At 32.7% G+C, this 21,745-nt stretch overlaps 1 protein-coding gene across 2 annotated transcripts in view; it reads left to right on the top strand.

Annotated features, from left to right (window-relative positions):
- TrpRS-m (Tryptophanyl-tRNA synthetase, mitochondrial) overlaps window positions 1–21,745 on the top strand; it is a 46,999-nt gene that overhangs the window by 2,223 nt on the left and 23,031 nt on the right. Inside the window, exons 2-5 of one of the 2 annotated variants that reach the window (XM_035361179.2) lie at window positions 3,551–3,577; window positions 8,011–8,186; window positions 13,727–13,808; window positions 20,385–20,465. In XM_035361179.2, the coding sequence (XP_035217070.1) occupies window positions 3,551–3,577; window positions 8,011–8,186; window positions 13,727–13,808; window positions 20,385–20,465 (366 nt within the window). The remainder of the gene's footprint in view (window positions 1–3,550; window positions 3,578–8,010; window positions 8,187–13,726; window positions 13,809–20,384; window positions 20,466–21,745) is intronic. The other variant, XM_035361180.2, reaches the window with a different exon arrangement.

Genomic DNA, 21,745 nt, shown 5'->3' on the forward strand with positions numbered 1-21,745 from the left:
TACAGTCAAAAGTCGTTAATTCGGACACCCATAATCCGGAATGATCTATAATCCGGACCTCAAAGCTAAAAACTTTCTGCGCATGCGCCGCGTTGGCACATGCGCACAGGCGTTTTACGCGTGCGCGTAAGACCTTGACTACTGCGCATATGCGTGTGCGCAACTGCAGAATACGTTTTCGCCTGCGCGTTTAATGTATAACGGACGGTGTAAGCTAAAATTATCTAATAATCTATTTCAGTTAATGTTAATGATTGCATTGTTCCTTAATCTTCGAATTGGATCCCACTTATTATTTTTTGCAGACTGTAAGAGCAATTTTATAAAAGTAAACTTGAACTTTCGATTATGTCAAATAGAATTTCCGATGCTGGAACTTCCAAAGGATCTACAAAACGAAAGTATGTTTCGATGTCCAACAAACAAAATGTGGAATTGCTGCAAAAAATGGATAAAGACATGAAGAATGTGACAGAGAGGTTAGTGAAAACGAAAAAATTTTGATTGACAAGTTAGTCGGTATTCTCGGCACAGCAATTAACGGGACTTGAACAGCGGAATTTTGTAACTGAACAAGAAATTATGTCTTTTTATAGAATTAAAGAGAAAGTATTATCACATAAAACGAAGCAACTTAAACAACTTACATTGAGAGAAATGTTTAATAAAGTAAACAAATAAATATGAAGCTTTTTTTTTTTTTTTTTTTTTTGTAAATTTTGATACCCTTTAGATCATAATTTTTCTTTATTTCATAAATTACGGTTTCATATTTTTAATTTTAGAGTTTCTGCATGCCATCTTACGAGATTTAAACTGATGATCTATAATCCGGAAAATTCGATAATCCGGAATCGCTGATGTCCCGACGAGTCCGGATTAACGACTTATATATTATTCTGTATTAATCTTCGTGGATGCCCCCAACAGGTCAGAATTGAAATTTGTGCTCATTCCAAATAGAATATTTTCTGATTCTTTGGAAGTTTGTTGGCAAATTTGATAATTTTCTTAAAGACAGCTGATATTTTAGTTCAATAAGACACTAAAGCTTAATTTTTCTCTTTATTATAGCCCTTGTTTTTTAACATTGCTAAGAGTTTTAATTAGTAATAATATTTATCAAATATTCTCCACGTATTCAGCAAAACTTGGACTGGTTCCAACTGAGTGGCCCATATGTTAGGGAGGGATTGGTTACCAGTTGAAGTTCTCAAGAGGTGGAAGTATGCCAGTCATGTTACCTCTCCAGGCCTTCTCAAACTCGAGATGTCAGACTTTCAAGTTGATCTCTATAGCCACAGGTACCTAAAGCGCAAGTGTTGACCAGTCATGACTCCCAGGGAGCAGAGAAACGTGAACGCCTGAGGATCTGACTGGCCATCAAGATTTGCTACATACCAGTACTATGTAGGATGCTCTACTCCAGAGAATTTCTCCAGTATGTGGATACGAGAGGACCAACCACTGGCACACCATATAGGGGGCTTACTACCGCCAAACCTGTGAAGAGGTGGGATAATGCTCTTCTTTCCCACAGGCTTTTAAGAATTCCAGGCTCATTATTTTTATTTATTGGTGCTGAGACTGTCAAGATATATACCTGAGCCATACTGTAAACAACTTTAGGGGAATTTTAAGAAAAAGTAAATAATTTACATAGTAAACATATTTATTTATTTCTTGCAGTTTGTAGCTGTCATATCAGTGACTGCTTTTAATACAGTCAAAAGTCGTTAATTCGGACACCCATAATCCGGAATGATCTATAATCCGGACTTCAAAGCTAAAATCTTTCTGCGCATGCGCCGCATTGACGCATGCGCATAGGCGTTTTACTTGTGCGCGCAAGACATTTACGACTGCGCATATGCGTCTGCGCAAGTGCAGAATACGTTTTCGCGTGCGCGTTTAATATATAACGGACGGTATCAGCTAAAATTATCTATTTCAGTTAATGTTGATGATTGCGTTGTTCCTTAATCTTCGAATTGGATAGGGCTTATTATTTTTTGCAGACTGTAAAAGCAATTTTCTAAAAGTAAGCTTGAACTTTCGATTATGTCAAATAGAATTTCCGATGCTGGAGCTCCCAAAGGATCTAGAAAACGAAAGTATGTTTCGATGTCCATCAAACAAAAAACGAATTACTACAAAAAATGGATAAAGGCATATTCTTTGTTTATCTAACCGTTCCGAAATCTGTTTATCAATTTCACGCTGCTCTGAGTGGGGGGGGACGTCGCGGCGCGCAATGAACTGGAAGTTGATTTGTCAACACTATCGTTATCTTCAGGGCAGATGTTTTTATTTTATTCGGCTTATAATTCCTTACTAAATGTAGTATTTAATTTCGATGTACTCCGTCTTTGATATGATTTAAATCAAATTCCTCGTCATTATAAATATCACGAATACAAATCAAATAGTTTTCTGGTTGCAATTTTCTAATTTCGGCTATGCGTAAGGTATGCTTTACGCATCCGCGCGTTGAAAGAAATGTTTAATAAAGTAAACAAATAAATATTAGGCTTCTTTTTTGGTAAATTTTGATACCCTTTAGATCATAATTGCTCATTATTTTATAAATTACGGTTTCATATTTTTAATTTTATAATTTCTGCATGCCATCTTACCAGACTTAAACTGATGATCTATAATCCAGAAAAATCGATAATCCGGAATCGCCGAAGTCCCGACGAGTCCGGATTAAAGACTTTTGACTGTATAACATCAAAAGTATTTTTCTCTTTGTGAGACTTCTGTCACATGAACTTGCAAGGTAAGATGAAAGAGAGTGATTAAACATACCACATCTCCTTTTATTTTGCCATTTAGTGGAGTCCCTCAGTGTTTCATCATTTTTATATAAGTAGCCATTGTGAATCAGTGAAATTAAATTGACCGTTTGCATTGAAATAACTGTAACCTGCATTTCTAGTTCTTGTTTTGGTACTACTCTTATATACGCTCTCAGGTCGCCAAATGTGGCAATACGTGTTCTGTACTGGTTTTTGGCGCTATTGCGTGTTCTGCGATGGTTTTTGGGGCTATGTTGTTTGTATGTGGAAACTTTGTGTGTGTTGCGATGTGGAAACTTAATTTTGTTGTAGTGGTTTTATTTGCTGGTTGGTGGGCATTTTGAAATGGTTTATGTTGCAGTGAAAGACGTGGTGGCAAAATTCAGTCGCATGTCTGGTACAACTATTTTTTCAGATGGCTGGAGATCCTACAAGGATTTAGGAAAAGAAGGTTTTGTGAATCATAGTATTAATTTTGTGGGTCGGGAATGTGGCTGTCATATAAATACGATAGAGAGCACGTGGCGGCATGTTAAAGCTACATTGCCTTCTTATAATCGGAAATGCGATTTTGAGTTTTATTTGGTGGTTTATATGGTTTTCCATTACTGTTCTAAAATGGGAGAAGATCCTTTCAACAAATTTGTGGAAATTGTAAGAACTGTTGAGTGAGGTAAATTGAAAATTTGTTAGTAGAATATTTGATGATAGTGTTTTTTTTTTTTTTTTTTTTTTGAATTGTTGTTTAGCTGCTGTTTGAAGAAGCATTCATAATGGTGAGTGCATTTTATTTTATTGTTGTTCTTATTTTATAGAATATTATGTCCATTGTTTTTTTTGCTATGAATTTCTGTCGTTATTGTTGATTTTTGAATTGTTTATAATTTATTTTAGTTATTTTAGTTTATTCTCTTGATTTGTGCAGAATACCAAGATTGTGCAATTCACTGATTTTTTTTTTAAAGTTAAAACAGAATGCTGTGTACATGGTATTGTTTGAAATTTATTGTGGTTATATTAGTTTATTTTAGCGAGGTGTGCGTAATTCCTAGATTTGCATGTACAAAAACCACATTTTTGCAGACAGTTTAGGCTTAAAGCTCGAAATGCAGACAAAAAAATTTAGAGAGTAATATGGTGCCGTGAAGTGTCTTGCCAAAAATGTTTGGCGAGAAATTTGTCGCCAATCGAGAATGTATATAAGAGTAGTTCCCTTGTTTTTTATACTTCCTAGTAGTCTCAACAAATCATCAACAATACTTGCCTCTCTGTTTGGAATCTGAACAACAAGACGTATACCAATTTCTCAGCATAACCAGTCGAATATATTATGGATAACTTTGCCAGCAACATCTTTTCATTGGCCAAACAGACTCTCTTTCTGCAATTTTTCCAGGCCAATCTGTTTGCTTATTTAGCTGTTAGATTAGATGTAAAAAACATACTTCTCCCATGAAACTGTCTGTTAATAGCTGTATTTTCATAAAGATGGAATTACTTCTCATATCCATTGCTATCATACTTTTTCCTGTGCTCTTACAAGAATGATTATACTTTTCCTTTGTTCTTACAAGAATGATTATAATTAAAATATATAGACATTGTTTCCTTTTTTAAAAATGAAAGTAACAAAGCTAAAAATGATACTTTTTTGTTATAGTGGGTTCTAATATTTGGCAATTTTAGATTTGCACCAAGATCTCAGCTGTATTTTCTCTAAACTTGTCAAGTGCAGATTTAAAAATAAATAACACAATATACAGTCAAAAGTCGTTAATCCGGACCCGTCGGGACTTCGGCGATTCCGGATTATCGATTTTTCTGGATTATAGATCATCAGTTTAAATCTCGTAAGATGGCATGCAGAAATTCTAAAATTAAAAATATGAAACCGTAATTTATGAAATAAAGAACAGTTAGGATCTAAAGGGTATCAAAATTTATAGAAAAAAAAAAAAAGCTTAATATTTATTTGTTTACTTTATTAAACATTTCTTTCAATGTAAGTTGTTTAAGTTGCTTCGTTTTATGTGATAATACTTTCTCTTTAATTCTATAAACAGACATAATTTCTTGTTCAGTTACAAAGTTCCGCTGTTCAAGTCCCGTAATTGCTGTGCCGAGAATACCGACTAACTTGTCAATCGAAATTTTTTTGTTTTCACTAACCTCTCTGTCACCTTCTTCATGTCTTTATTCATTTTTTTGCAGCAATTCCCCTTTTTGTTTGATGGACATCGAAACATACTTTCGTTTTGTAGATTCTTTGGGAGCTCCAGCATCGGAAATTCTATTTGACATAATCGAAAGTTCAAGTTTACTTTTATAAAATTGCTCTTACAGTCTGCAAAAAGTAATAAGCTGGATCCAATTCGAAGATTAAAGAACAATGCAATCATCAACATCAACTGAAATAGATAATTAGATAATTTTAGTTTATACCATCCATTATACATTAAACGCGCACGCGAAAACGTATTCTGTGCTTGCGCACACGCAAATGCGCAGTCATAAAGGTCTTATGCCCATGTGTAAACGCCTAAGTGCATGTGTCAACGCGGCGCATGCGCAGAAAGTTTTTAACTTCCGGATTATTCTTCCGGAGGTCCGGATTATAGATCATTCCGGATTAACGACTTTTGACTGTATAATAATAACAATAATATGCATATGTCATTTCCTAAGAATATTTGGAACTACTCTGATATGCGCCCTCAAGTCACCAAATTTCTCGCCAAAAATCTCCATGCTGCCATATTGCTATCTAAATTTTTTGTCTACATTTCGAACTTAAGCCTAAAATGTCTCCAAAAACATGGTTTTCGCGAATGCAAAAACCACGTTTTGAACACACAATTTAAGCTAAAAATCCAAAACAGAAACAAAAAATTTAGATAGCAAAACCATAAATTTCTAACCAAAATTATTTGACAAGAGTCCATGTACACAGCAATATGTTTTAACTTTAAAAAAAACATCTACGCATGGCACAATCTAGGCAACGAACGAATCTACGAACTACGCACACCTCGCTTTAATAAAGTAACATAACAATAAATTTCAAAGAATACGATGTACACAGCATCCTGTTTAAACTTTAAAAAAAATATACGAATTCCACAATTTAGGCAAAGAACGAATCTACAAACTACGCACACCTCACTTTAATAAATTAACATAACAACAAGTTTCAAAGAATACCATGTAAACAGCGTTCTGTTTCAACTTTAAAAAACATCTACAAATTACACAATTTAGACGGTACGCAAATTAACAAAATAACTAAAATAAATTTCAAACAATTAAAAAAACAACAACAGTGACAGAAATTCATACTAAAAAAACAATGAACCTAACATTCTACAAAATAAGAACAAGAATAAAATAACATGCACTTATCATGAATTAATGCTTTTTCAAACAGCAGAAATACAAATTTATACCGCCTTTAACATGCAGCCACGTAATCACTATCGTATTTATATGACAGCCAGACACACTATCCAGAAAATTCATACTATGGTTCACAAATAAATAAAATAACAAATAATCACAAATCTCTACTTCTATCATACACAGCCACTAAAAATAATCTCTCAGACCCTCTTTCCACGTCTCCAAATACCCAATGCCCCTCAACAGGGTGGCCACAACGATATTTCCTTTTGCCGAACTTCAATTCAACAACTTCCACCATTTTATCTTTCCCCCCCTAGCTTCTCAGACACAGAGCATGACGCGAACCAGCGAACTCCAGCGAAAGACTTTTCAATGTCAACAGGGTTACCAACATGCAATCGTGCCAAAAACCAGAACACATATAGCCACATTTGGTGAAATTAGGGCATATATCAGAGTTGTACCGAATATTTTTAAGAATCCATATCCTTATTATTATTATTATTTTATTGTTTGTAATTGTTCCAGTCAGCTGAAGCACTTTCACACATATTGAGCTGTTTGTCATGGACATCAGCTCCTCTGCCCAAGAAATGCCCATAAATCTAATAGCAGTGACGAATGATATTCTGGAACCAATTTCCAACATGGAAGTCCTTCTTCTTTATTCAATTTTTATCATTCATTTTGTCATTAACATAAAGTTTCATGTTCTGACCATTTTCGCATACTTGTTTTTCAAGTAAAAGACTTTTTTCCCGGAAATATGGTATGGCATCCATGTCATTATTTGGTAAATTAAAGATTGTTAACGTCACATTCACAAAAAAAGCAATAAATGTATTTTCAGATAAACAATGTAAATTTGAAAACCTCGTCAAAAGTGAATAATATAAGATCATGCAGTGAGAACAAAAATGCAACACAGTGCTAATATACAATTATATGGCGAGGTATAAGAGCATGCAGCTGGTGCTAATATATGATCATGTTGCGAGATACAAGAACACACAGCCAAATTCTGGTGAGATGTCTCAGTTGATTGCTGATTCAATCTTAAGGAGGGCACTATATCAAAGAATTACCCTAAATCATGAGTTTACTTATATTGAATAGAAAATTATATTATTTCAAAACTTATTTTTGAATTTGTAACTTTTTCCTTTGTAACTCTTTTCCTTTAATAATTTGGGTTTAAATGGAGTCTCATTTCTTTGCACTGTAGTTTTCTTAATTAACTGGGTATATTTTAGAAATTCTGTGGTACTTTTTGATTATCTGCAGCCTCCATAAAAAAACTGGAAAGGTAAATTGTACATTTTATTTAACAGTGAAGTATAATAATAAAGTTGATTAGCATTATTAAATAGAAAAGTAAGTAAATAAGTCTTTTTTAATTTATTGCATTTAGATGCATGTATATACGGTTCAAAGTCCGTAATCCAGACGTCCATTATCCGGAATGATCTATTATCCCTACTTCAAAGCCATAAACTTTACGCATGCGCACGTTGAAAGAAATGTTTAATAAAGTAAACAAATAAATATTATTTCTTCTTTTTTTCTGTAAAATTTTATACTTTTTAGATTATAATTGCTCTTTATTTCATAAATTACAGTTTGATATTTTTAATTTTATAATCTCTGCACGTCATCTTACAGATTTAAACTGATGATCTATAATCTGGGAAAACCGATAATCCGGAATCGCTGAAGTCGCTTTCGAGTCCAGATTATGGACTTTGTACTGTATATATATATATATTGTGTGTGACTATAATAGTATGAAAATTTTAACTTTGGGTTTTAGATTCAATGGAAACAGCGAATATTTTCAGGAATTCAACCCACTGGAGCTCCCCATCTTGGTAACTATTTTGGAGCTATTAAGAAATGGTCCACTTTGCAAAATGAGGGAAAAGATTGCATTTTCAGTATTGTGGATTTGCATTCTATTACATTACCTCAAGATCCAAAAAAATTAAGGTGGTATATTAATTCTGTATTCATATTTTTATTAAATGTAGAAAAGAATGAACAGTCTTTCACTTTAGGTCATAACTTTTGACATTTGTACACATGAGTAGTATTGTTATATGAAAGAACATACTTTTTTTATGAATAGATGAATTTTTATAAATTCTTATTAAGTCTAATATCAGATTTATGCATCAACTAAAGAGCAAAGTAAATTTCTTTAAAAATTATTTAGTAATTTTTTCTTAGTTTGAATGATAGTTTACAAAATATTAATTGCAGAAAAAATTATTTATTGTTTATAATAGGTAATAGTATATTATGTTATGATTCATGTGAATCAAAATTCCACTAGAAATTTTTATTATAAATATTATCAGTGGCTATTGTTTGTATTGAGTTTATCATTGTTATTTGCCAAATTACCAAATTATCATTGGTGTGCCTGCATCATTAATGAAGTATTCTGTGTAATATTTACTACTTCCATATTACTAGAGAAAAATAAATTTCAAAGTATGACTATGAACAAGGAATATAATGAGCAAAAAATTTTAATTCAAAATAAGATGCAAGTCCAAAGAAATATTTTGTTCAGACCTCTTGCCTGCTTTTCAGTGGTGGCCGAAGTACAGTAATAGAAGGCACTGGTACCATTTTCGTAGCCATAATATTATGCTGAAGAATAATCGTAACAAAATGAATGAAATGTTGTTGAATAAAGTCAATTTTTTGCAGAACACGAGAACAGAAGTTATATTTACATTGTTATGTTATGAGCATTTACACCACAATAAAAATTATTTGAGACCTGTATTTTGAATTTCCTTTCATCAGAACAGTGAAATTGTGATTTGTTAAAATTTTTTAAATGGTAACTTTGAACAATAAAGTCTGTTTCAAGCAGTCTTTTACTAAAAATAACATTGCCATGTAAACTTTATGGAAGAGAATCCAAATATTATAACTAAGGTTATTGCAAAGAGGTTTATGGTTGTACTTAATCCTCATTTTACGGAAATTGATCTTGTAGAATGTTAACATAGAAGCAATGCCCAATTCTTCATTATCTATTAAAAAATAACAAATTGGACCAAGGCTTAAGATTGACAATTCAATAATTTATAGAAACTTGGATTCTTTTCAAAGCTGAATTTTGGGGGAAAATACAGACTAGACCATGTCTGTACGGTAATTTTCTCTGCTCAGATGCCTGAGAAACAAATTTTTGTAGTTTAAGGAATTTTGTAAAAAGGATTAATAAAAAATCGGAAAGGGTTGAGATTTTTAACAGTCAACAGAAAAGGTTTGTTATGGTTTTTTGGTATGCTTCTGTTATCAGGACCAGATTCAGAAATGTATGTATATATGGCATGTATGTGTTTATGTATATATGTATATGTGCATACACTTACACATATATCGGTCCGAGGTTCGAATCCCGTGAACGGGCTGGCTGCATGGGCATTTTCGTGGTTTTCCCCATGTGTAGCATGTAAACGAGCCAGTTTCCCTTAGAAAGTCCTCCACGAAGGCATCCCTCCCCCTAGGCAGATAGCTCTCGAGGCTTTGCCATAACCACACACAAACACTTACACATATATGCACATACATACAAATACTCATGCATATGCATTCCTGAGTGTGATCCCGATAACAGAAGATTACCAGTTTTTCTGTGCTCTTGCTGTTGTACTCACTTCTACTAACTTTTTTTCTTTTCTTTTCTTTTTTCTTTTTTCTTTTTTTTTTTTTTTTTTTTGTGTGTGTGTGTGTGTGTGTGTGTGTGTTTAGCCTTATTAATCTGTGCATTTATGCCATATACTATTCAACAATAAAATTACAAACATTTTAAAAGCAGCATGTGTTTAGACTTGCTGATGCAGTATAAGTGTTGGTGTACATTTTTCTATTATTTTTAAGTTTTTTGTCACTTTATGATATCAGTGTACAGTTTTCTTAGTAAGATGGCTTGCAAAACTCAGTTTTTTGTCTTCTTATTATTGGCATTTTATGTGTTAAATTTATTAATTAAATGTCATGTTCTTTGCAATTATAATATCCCATAAAATTCACTTGAATAGAAAAGCATAGAATATTTAAAAACAGCATATTTTTTGGAATTTCATTATACAGTCTCACATGCTGGGGCTAATAGTATTTTAATCCATACAATGTTGTCATTGCTTGCTTTCAAATCATTGAGTTTATTAAAAATTCATTAAAGTTTTACAAAATATGAAATGCAGTACAATGTCCGAAATCCAGATTCATCAGTACTTCGGTGATTCCGGATTTGGGATTTTTCTGGATATTAGATCATCAGTTTAAATCTAGTAAGATAGCGTGTAGAAATTATAAAATTAAAAATGTGAAATCATGATTTATGAAATAATGACATATTTTATACCCTTTAGGGTATCAAAATTTAAAAAAGAAAGCTTAATATTTATTTGTTTACCTTATTAAACATTTCTTTCAATGTAAGTTGCTTTGTTTTTTTGTGCTAATACTTTCTCTTTTTTTCTCTTTTACCTCTTCTGTAGACAGACATAATCTCTTGTTCGGTTACATTGTTGAAGTCCTGTAACTGCTATTTCGAGAATTTCGGCTAACTTATCAATCGAAATTTTCTCGTCAGTAACTTCTCTGTCACTTTCTTCACTATCAGTAGCAGTATATTCTGGATGTAGAACCATACTACAGATTTCATCATTAATTAATTGATTGATGATTGAGAAGCTTTTTCATCACAATGAAAAACTTCTTTTATATCATCTTTATTTATTACCACTTCTCAACATTTCTTTACAAAATCCGTTAATTGGAAAATTTCACCTTTGTTTAGCGATATTTGGAAACCTTTAAAATTGGCAGCTATCATCATCAAATTTAGTTATTCTTCAATATACATATTTGGCTATGTATCATGAGCTTGGCAACTAACGAGAAAACTAAAGAGAATTTTTTCTTGCTTCTGAGACAATTAAGCCTCAATTCTATTAGTTATTTATTATATTTATGTATATTTCTTGCACATGCTTAAGAATTACATGCACATTCTTATCAGAATTCTGAATAAGTAAATTCCCACCATATACTTAAGCCTTATTAAGGGCCGGCACTAGCTAGATATCTTACCGCCTGATGCAGTCTCTGTGGGTCTTAAATTCTGCGATTCGATGCAGCCATATGAACCCTGGCGCTGGTTCTGGGTTTATGTGAATAACAAATCAGTTATTCTTAGTTCAAATAGCCCTAAATGTAATCTAGATGTAATCTAAATGTAAATTGTAATCTATGAGTATCATCAACAAAATCTATTTTTAGTATACGGAAAGAAATTTTTGGTAAATTTTTCTTTATCATCATTTTTAGCGCATTTAACTTAAATCTTTAATCATTGCAAAGCATAATGTCAACATAAAAGGTTACCAAACTCCTTTATTATTCAATTACACAAAAAATTGTTTATGCATCGCTACATGAGTTATTACTTGATTTATCATGTTTTGATAAACATGCGGTGGTGAAAGAAAAGTATAATAAATAATGATTCGCCAGGTTGGTGTCAGATCAACGGTGTATCTATGTGGAATGTTTCGGTTTGAGATGTAGGCCAAGCAGATACTCAGCAAAGGAGCTAAATTACTGATCTACAAATTTATCCTAAAACGATTGTTTCTTTAATAATAAGGTATTTTATTTAATGTTGAAGGGAAATTATGAACTAGGACTCTCCAGATGTTTTATTATGCACGGATTGGTGAATCGAATACGCATACATAAAGCCTACAAGAAAACTTTGGTGGTTTTGGGTCCAGATTTTAGATCGTTCTGGATAATGAACATCCGGATTTCGGATTTTGTACTATAAGATTCAAAATTTGGCCTTCCAGGTACACATGTTCGGATGGAGGAGTATGTTATTCAAAATTTGATGGACCTAGGTACCGTCATGTTCTTACAATGTAAGGAACATACATATAAGTACATGCAAATTCTTCATTATTTAATTTCTTTAAAAATAATACAAGGTGGCTAGTGGCAACAATTTGAAAAGTGATTCGCCATTTATAGTGGCCAACAGAAAATCTCATATCAAGATTAATACCTAATTTTGGCTGACGCCCTTTTGGGCAAAAAATTTCCCCTTAAAAGGGCATTATAATCAATCATGTCAATGTAAGATTCCATGTTGCCTAAGCGATGCTAGAAAAAATCAAGGATTTAAAATAGGAAATACTCCAGAAATCACTATATTGTTCAGACATTCCTTCTTCACATTTTTATTTGCTATGATCTCTATGGGAGAACAAGAATTTTGATTCCTAGGCAGGCATAAAAAACTGCCTTTTAACTTTCTTTACACAAAAATTGTAAAATGGTGAAAGACAATTGCAGAAAATAATGGCAACTGTATCTCATGAAAAGAAACCAGTCTATTTTAGATATTACTCTTCTGTTTATTTTCAAACAGAATGTAAACTTTTGCAATCATCTAAAATCTGGGTTTAATTGTAATGGACTGCCAATGATTTGAGAATTTTCAAAACCATAACTGAGTTTATACAAAAGTATTTGTATTCCATGATATTTTTTTTTTTTTTTTTTTTTTTTTTTTTTTTTTTTTTTTATTGATATCAGAGAAGCTGATGATAGTTTGCAATATCTCAATATATTGTTAAATTGTAAGCCCACCAGTATATTTATAAATTCCTTTTGGAAAAAAAAAAAAAAATAAGGTTGCTGTTCAATTTAAATGAAATTTTCTCACCCTTATTAATATATTTAACATCTATTCTTTCTTTTTTAATTTGCCATTACATTACCTCTTATAAATTATAATTATTTAAAAAATATTTATTTATTTGTTGTTGTATTAAAGTTCTTGCATTTCGTCTTCGCTTGATCTGACAGTATCATCAGCCACATGATATCCCGTTTTTTACTTTAATGACTAGCTGGCAAATATATTATATTTTATTACCTTTTTTTTGTTTTAAAGTTTTGCTTGTATTAATTTATATATTATTTATTTTTTAAATCTGTCCTTTAAATAAGGATTTTTATGGTTTACAGTCCACTTTATGCTTAAGAGCTAGTTTTTTTCAGCCTGTATTCTTGTTGTCATTTTAGGATTTTAAACCTATTCTTGTTGCATGCAGACTTAAGTTGTTTTAAATGAATTGTTCTTGTAACTATATTTAAATGTTGCAAAAAGCTTGCAAAGCCAATGAGAAATTTAATGTAAAAATTTATTTGTTAAATGTTATTAAATTATAATTTTTGCTAGTTCATTGGTTAGCTCCTAAATAGAGTATGAGTTTTACACTTCTATCACTAAACCTCTACAGAAAATGTCATAGAACTGTAAAAATTCGTTGATTTTTAAAACTTTTAAATTTGTTTATTTTGTTCTTTGCAAGGTTTATACCCTGCAATGTATTGCTGTTTCAGTGTAATATGATTTCACAAAATTTTTGCTATTTGTGTTTATTTTATTTAAACAACTCAATAAACATTTGATAAATGTTAATTAATTTTAGGTACAATATTCGTTTAATGGCTGCTTGTCTGATAGCTTGTGGCATAAATCCAAATTCATCTGTGCTGTTCTTACAATCACAGGTATTCTTTTATTTTTTGATTTTTTGCTGTCTTTTACAATTATGTTTATTTTTATGTCTGTTCACTTTAACACATTACTTTCCTGCATGTCATTTTCATTGTAGGTATTTCCACTGGAGTTTATGAATTTCTTGTTGATGATTTATTTTTTATACTTTCAAGATTTTACTATTAATGATGCTCTCTTTCTGCTTATTTACTGTCCAAGGTTTCAGTTATCTGTAGTTTACTGTAGTATACATTAACAAAATTAAAATGTTTTGTAAATTAAAAAAAAAACTATTATGTTACATGCAACAAGATAAAGTAGCTTAATTTTACATTTTTTTTTAATACAGTACCTAATATTATCTTCTAAGACCACTCTGAGCACAAGTACACATGAGTGATTTAAACCTATTTTTCACTGCCTGTGCTATGCTTTTCTAATCATTATTATTAACTCTTCGTGTCGCTCCTTGAAAGTTTGATGATCCTATGAAGCTGTGATCTGAAACTCGAATTGCATGTGGGCCAAATGCACAGTCTGAAAGCAGCTGATGAGCCAGACTTTTTTAAAGTGGATTTACATATAAAGAACAAGTACTAACAATTATATAGATGTGTGCATGCATTTGAGTGTTTGTGTATATATATATATATTGGGCCATATGAACCTGTAATGTATGGATATCATCACTTTATAACCTGATGTTATGTGTGAGTATGGAATGTTGGATGTAATTTTATAATATCTTTAGAAATTATATTTGTGAAATTTAATTTGCTTTACACATGATTTAACTGAACATTTATTTAACATTCTGTTATATTTTCTACAATGGATTTCACTATACTTAGTTTCATTTTTCAAACTTATAATTTATTCCCCTCTCTTTCTGACTAAAATTTAAAACAAAAAGAATCTTTCTTTCAGTTAAATTATTTTTTATAGTGTCTTTAAGGGTGATATTCATTACAGATTTTTAAGAAAACAATAAAAATAATGTTAGTAATGCAAGCAAAAAATTCAAATTTGTATTTCTTTTCTTCTGAAATATTAATGTTGGTACCTGCAAGAAATTTAGGTACTTGTGTATCAATTGGCATAATTTGGTGATTTTTTACAGATGATAAGGCAAAAATTACTTATTGAGTGCAAATTTTTTTTTGCCCCCTTTTTTATTAGAAAGATTCCCAAGGTGCCAATGTTTATCACAGTCGATAAACATTATCAACATATGAAAGTAAAACATATTTTTTAAAATAGAAATTAAAATTTTTAAATAAGGATTAGGTACTGTTCTGTTATTGTAACCGTATTCAGATATGTAGTAACGTATGTACATGTGTATTTATATATGTGTGTATGTATACACACACAGCCTTGCGAATAATGATGGGTGTGTAAAATTTCATCTGTCTTACATCAAAAAAGATCGTGTTCTAAGCTCTGTTCATTTTCATTAAGAGGGAATAGAATAAAAATATATGAAGACAACTTTTCAAGAAGAAGGTTTTGAATTCATTAAACTATATGGAATGTTAAAAATTATTTAAAAAAGATGGTGTTCCTTAAAATTAATGCAATTTGGCTCCTGTATAGGAAAATTTTATTTAATATGAGGTAACAGAGTGAACACATCAGTTTGGTGAATTTTTTACATGGTGCATTCTTAAATTTTTGGGTAAATGAGAAGTGTGTATCATATATGAACATAGTATCATATACACTAGTCATCAAAATTAAAGAATAATGAGAAAAATATGCTCATTATGTTAATGTTGTAACCAATGTTCAATGCTGTAGTTATGTTAATTAAGTACAACTGAACACAAAATTGCACTTCTGTACACATGTTAGCACCAAAAATACTCAAATTTGGTGATTGACAATGTGATGCAAAATAATGGACGCGTAGTGGAATTCCGGTTTGTTGTTTTCTTTAAAGTAAATGTTATTTCTGACAGTGATCAGTTAGTAGTAGGCTCAAAGGTGTGATTTAATTGAAGGTCAAAAGTGACAAATAATTGATACAATCAAGGGAGGTCAAACACTAATGAAAGTAGTCCAAGATTTAAATATCCCTCAAAGTGTCATATCGAGAGTTTCGAGCCGCTTTTTAAGCACTGGATCAGTTGACTGTTTTCTGTTGTTGTCGGCTGGAAAAAACCGTAAAGTAACTGCTATACGTAAAGTGAATACAAAAGATTTGGCTTTAGACCTTCAAGCTACCACAGGAGCTTGAATTAGCCATTCTACTGCTGCACAAAAGCTTAACAAGGTTGGCAAGAAAACTAATGGTTTGTGTCCCACTCAGTCTGACTTCCAGAGGGGCCCATTTAAACTGCTGCTGTCGTCATGTTCAATGGAGCCAAAACAAATGGGCCTGAGTATTCTTTACCCTCCCTGACGAGTCGAGATACTGTCTGAACACTGGTTCTAGACGTGTTTTGATCTTGGTAGAGGAAGGAACACACAACTTGCCTCCCCTTGTCTGTGAAATATCCTGTTTCCACTACTGTGTTTTAATGGTTTGCGGAGGAGTCAAGACAAATGGCCACACCGACATACATATCTTTCGAGCAAGTTTTGTAATCATTAGGAGATATGGGGGTGAGGTATTGAACTATAGGTTAGACTGTTTAGTAGTGTTTGCTTAGAGTTTTTGCTAATTGATGATAATGCTGGGCCTCATTGAGCATATGTGGTGTCAAAACATTTGCAAATAGAAGATATTACTCAAATGGATTAACCACCTTACTTACCTGACTTAAACCTGGTTGAGCATGTGGTAGATGCCTTAGGGTGCTTAATTTCAGCAGGCCAAATTTCCCCTCGAACCTTCCAGAGCTGAAATGTGCACTTTTAGAAGAGTGGTGTGCTATTCCACACCGGTAACTCTGCACCGATACACCACACCGGTAAATTCCACACCAATTCCACTTCGGTAAAGTCTATTAAATCAAGATGTGAGGTATGAATATCTGTCTGAGGTGACCATACACCAAATTAAACAAAAAAATCTTTTCCACAAGAGGTGACTTAATTTTTCATCATTTTTCAATTTCTATAAGTTTGATTTTAATTTCAATACTTTAAAAATAGTCAACTACCAAACATTGTAATTTATGATAACTAATGCTTTTGTACAAATTTTTGTTGATAATTTTTCTTTGAGTATCAGTTAAGTTTTATTTTTGTCATAATCCTTTACCAGTGTATGAACATGGTATATCACAGAAAGTTGTGATTAGGTAGAGAAATCTGAATTACGAAACGAAATTGCTAGGAAAGATTAAGACATAAATTACATTTTGATAAAATGTGGTACATCATTTTCATACTTCTAAAAATGCTGATATGGTGTAAAATGGTCAGATTCTCATGTCTAGTGCTATAGATATTGTGAATTGTTGCATAATGGCTAAGCTTAGGTCAGTCCAGTTTTTGTGAAAAATATCACAATTGATGGCATTTGAAAAATGTTTTTTTTGGGGGGGGGCACCACCAACTTTTTAGGAGAATTTTTGAAAAGGAGGATTTTTAAGTGTTCAAATTATCTGGGCCATAAGCATTCTAACTGCCTTTCTAGTAGTTATCAACCATATATCTAAAACATTGCTATAGAACTTTAATATACACTGGTGTGCAAAAATTAAGGACGAGAGGGTTTTTTCAATATAACTTTGTACAAAAGCTTTCCAAATCAACACATTTAATACCGTAAGATCCCCAATACGAAAGGACATGAGTAATGTAAGCAACACTTACTAAAAGAGAAATCAGAGGAATAAAAAGAAGCTTTATTGAAAAAGTAGCATGGAGTGCAGTGCGACTGAAGGCCGAAACATCCCTGTGATGGGTGTCCAGCAAGAAACGTCTGGTCTTTAATAAGGGATATGATCTCCCCTGACTGCTAGGCAGGTTTCACAATGTCTGCCCATGCTGAGAATGAGGGTGTCAATCAGTTGTTGAGGCATTGCTGCCCATTCGTCTTGCAGCGCCAATTGAAGCTCTGGAATCGTTACTGGTGGTAAGGTAAGAGCTGCCAAGCATCTGCCTAGAAAATCCCATACAAGCTCGATGGGATTGAGATCCGGAGATCGTGCCGGCCAATCCATATGTTCAATATCCTCACTCTCTAAGAGCTGTTTGGCAGCTACTGTGCGATGACATGGTGCATTGTCGTCCATGAAAAGGAACTTCGGACCCATAGCACCTCTAAAAAGATGCACATATGGAAGAAGAATCTCGTTACAATAACGGGTCCCGTTGACTGAACCTGCGTCGAAGATGTGAAGGTCTGTACGACTACCAAGCATGATGCCTCCCCAAACGAGAACACCGCCACCTCCATACCTGTCCCTTTCAATGATGTTCGAGGGATGATTGCGGCTTCCCCGCTCTCTCCAGATGAGTATGCGATGAGAATCGCTACTCAGATTGAATCTGCTCTCATCTGTAAAGAGTACTCGTCCCCATTCATTGTCTCTCCAATTCTGGTGTTCCCGGCACCACAGAGAACGCCTTCTCCAATGGGCAGGCGTTAGAGGTACATACACCGTACAGGGCGTCGTGCAAACAGACCACCACCGTGCAGTCTTCTGGCCATGGTAAAACGCGATATCGGTCGTCCAGTCGCCTGTGTCGTGTGTCTAGCGATTTCTCCCGCTGTCTGCTGCCTGTTTCTTCTGGCCTGTAACGCAATATACCGGTCATCTGCGGGTGTGGATCCTCGTGGACGACCACTAATAAACCCCCGGATAGCTGTTCCTGTAGTTTGAAATTGTCTCCAAAGTCGTGAAACGATGCTGTGAGCAATTCCGAACTCTGCAGCCACACTTGTCACACTGTGGCCTTCCTCCAACTTCCCAATGATTCGACCTCGGGTAAAAGCATCCAGATGTTGTCTAACAGGTTGATTATTCACCATTTCTCGCTGAGGCAGCAACTCGGTGTGATTTTAACTGCTATACGGCGTGCAATCTCTTTGCCAGAAATACTGATCTTACACCGACAACATGCTTTATACTACTCAGACACTGCCCCATTACGTCTACCTGCATATCTGTGCATGTGCTACCATACATCACCTTACTTAATCTCCTGATTGGTCTTTCTGTCCGCTCTGCCTCTTCGTTCAGCTGATATGCTAATTTTTCGACTTCATCCTTAATTTTTGCACACCAGTGTATGTTACCCCGATAAATTAACCTGCTAACTGCTCAGTTTTTTTTATTAAATCACTTAAAAAAATTACATATTTTTATTTTATGTATTTCAAATCTGCAGAGAGTTAAAATATGTAGCACATTTTTTCAACCAAGATTTTTTTTAATATAGATTTCATGCATAAGAACAAGCTTTTATAAAAATCAGTTTTAAGAGTAATCATGTAAAGACAAAAATTTTGAAAATAAATCTTGGTTAAATTACAATGTACTATATAAAATACAAATGTAAAGGGTGTGTACTAAGGAAAACATTGAATATTTATACAAATTTATACAAATTGTATAAACATTGAATATTTATACATATGTTTATTGTGGTAAATTTCAAAACAAGGTTCTAAACCAAATTCCTGCTTCACATTTTTTGCAACAGTATGTGTCCATATGTTTCTTTTCAAATTTTTTTGGCAATTGCAGATTTTTTGAAGTAGCTGTCACATTATTTGTAAAGCTCTTTTTTGTAGGTTGGTATGAGAGATATGTGGCTTTCTTGTATCTCTTTTTCTATGTTGATATTAGAGGCCTGTGGCTTGTAAAAATGACCTGTCAGTCTCAAAGAGATGCGAGTATAACTAGCTCTTTCATGTGTACCACATATCCCAAAGCTCAAAAAAGTTGTATTATGGGTCATACATACTTGTATTTATGGTTATTTCTGGATTGCCAAGACAAGGAAATGAGACACAAATTGTTGGAATATTTTTAATATCTATTTTGCAAAGCTGCTGAACGTTTTGGATGAGTATCAAATTGTTTTCAGATTCATTACTATCCGGAGATGAATCCGAGAAAAAACAATCGGTTTTGATATTGCTATCTTCAAAATATCTAAAGTCACTTTCAATATCAGAAATATCATCAAGAACATAGGTTTTATCACTTTGCTGAACATTTCCTGCAAGTCATATTCTGAGTATAAAAAATGAAAACAATAACAACAGGAGCTCTTGCAAAATCAGTTATTAAACTCTATGCAAACATGAAAATTCAGTTAGTAATGTCATCACTTGACCAAAACACAACTCAAAATCTAAATATTGTAGAAACTGCATAATCAACAATTAAAAAAGGAAGAAGCAGGATATGTGGAAAAATTGCATATCCAAATTGTGTGTGAAGCAAATTTTATTACTTTCATGTTGCCCATGGAAATCATGGGATAAATAGTCAGAGGGTTAAAGAACAATGTTTTGCATTTATGTACTTTAACAGTTTTCTATTAACATAGGAAAAGGATTTTTAAACTTGTATTTGTCTTCATTGAACATGTGTTATGAAGAGAATTTTAAAATTGCATTGGATTTTTAACTGTGCTATTTTGATGTATCATTTCTAATGTGTGATATTCCCCCCCCCTAGGTTCCACAACATGCTGAATTAGCATGGATTCTTGGTTGTTTATGCACCATGGCAAGACTAACACATCTTCCTCAATATAAGGTGATTTTTTTAATAGTTATGTTTAGAGAAATTAATAGAAAACATATGAGTTTTGAAAGCTTAATTTACAGTCAGAATTTTATTGTAAAAAAATTCTAATTTTGTTACATTTTGGAAATTGTTCAATATCCTAATTCTGGGATTTAAACAGGGTAATAAATGCTATTAAATTCAATAATATATGGTGATATCTTTTAGTAGCTATATTTATTCTACAAAAAATTATGATAACACTTGAGTTTTGAAATCTTAACTTACAATCAGAATTTTTATTTTTCTATATATTATGTTGTATTTTGGCAATTTCTAAATGTTTAGATTCTGAAATTTAAGCAAGGTAATAAATATTCTAAAACACAATTTCTGAATTACTTTTTTAGCAGAAGCTAGAAAACAATTGTAAATTTGTTAAAATTAATGCTAACCTATTTTTTTTTTTTTTTTTTTTGATTATTTATTTAAATGGTAAGAATTTTTCCTTGTGCAGCTGTTTCAAATTATTCAGCTATTCAGTATTTTTTGGTAAAATCTGCTTTGTATTCCTCTGAATTTTAAAAAGAATTTTTACTCTCACAAAGTTGGTAGATATGGCATTATGTAATTTGCTTTTCGTACACTTCAAATATGAAATTAGTAAAAGAAGGTGACCAAAATATGCAGATACATGTGGTAATTGAATACTACTAGGCAGGTGAATTTATCTCACACTTCAGTGTTAAGCCACAAGGTCTGTCTTTGTGAATAATATCAGATGTGTAAAATTGCACCTGCCTTAACCCTTTCCGGCATGCTACCTTTTAAAGTTGGAATTTTGATTAAAAAAAAAAAAAAAAAAAAAGGTAGGCAGTTTAATTAGACCTAGAAGAGTACACAAGTAAAATTTTGTAAAGATAACACTTATCATTTTAATTCTGTGGAGGTGCCCGAAGCGGGCATACTGATTGAATAGAGCACTGAAACAAGCATTGCTGGGAAGCACGTAAAGGAGTAAGAGATTTTGCCTATGATTAAAAAACACTAGATTCTGAATACCATAGCAGATTTAGCATTACCCAGGGTGTGCCACGGGGAGATCTGCTACTCTACCACCCCCCTAAAAAGCTCATTTTTGGTTATATAATGATTACATGCTTATGAATGGGGGGAAAAAAGTAACTTGGGTATATAATACAGTCAAAAGTCGTTAATTCGGACACCTATGATCCGGAATGATCTATAATCCAGACCTCAAAGCTACAAACTTTCTGCGCATGCATCGCTTTGACGCGTGCGCATAGGCA

Source organism: Stegodyphus dumicola, chromosome 11 (assembly GCF_044657685.1).
Source record: "Stegodyphus dumicola isolate Sdum_Otavi_A_Nest chromosome 11, ASM4465768v1".
In the NCBI taxonomy this organism is placed as follows: Eukaryota; Metazoa; Arthropoda; class Arachnida; order Araneae; family Eresidae; genus Stegodyphus; species Stegodyphus dumicola.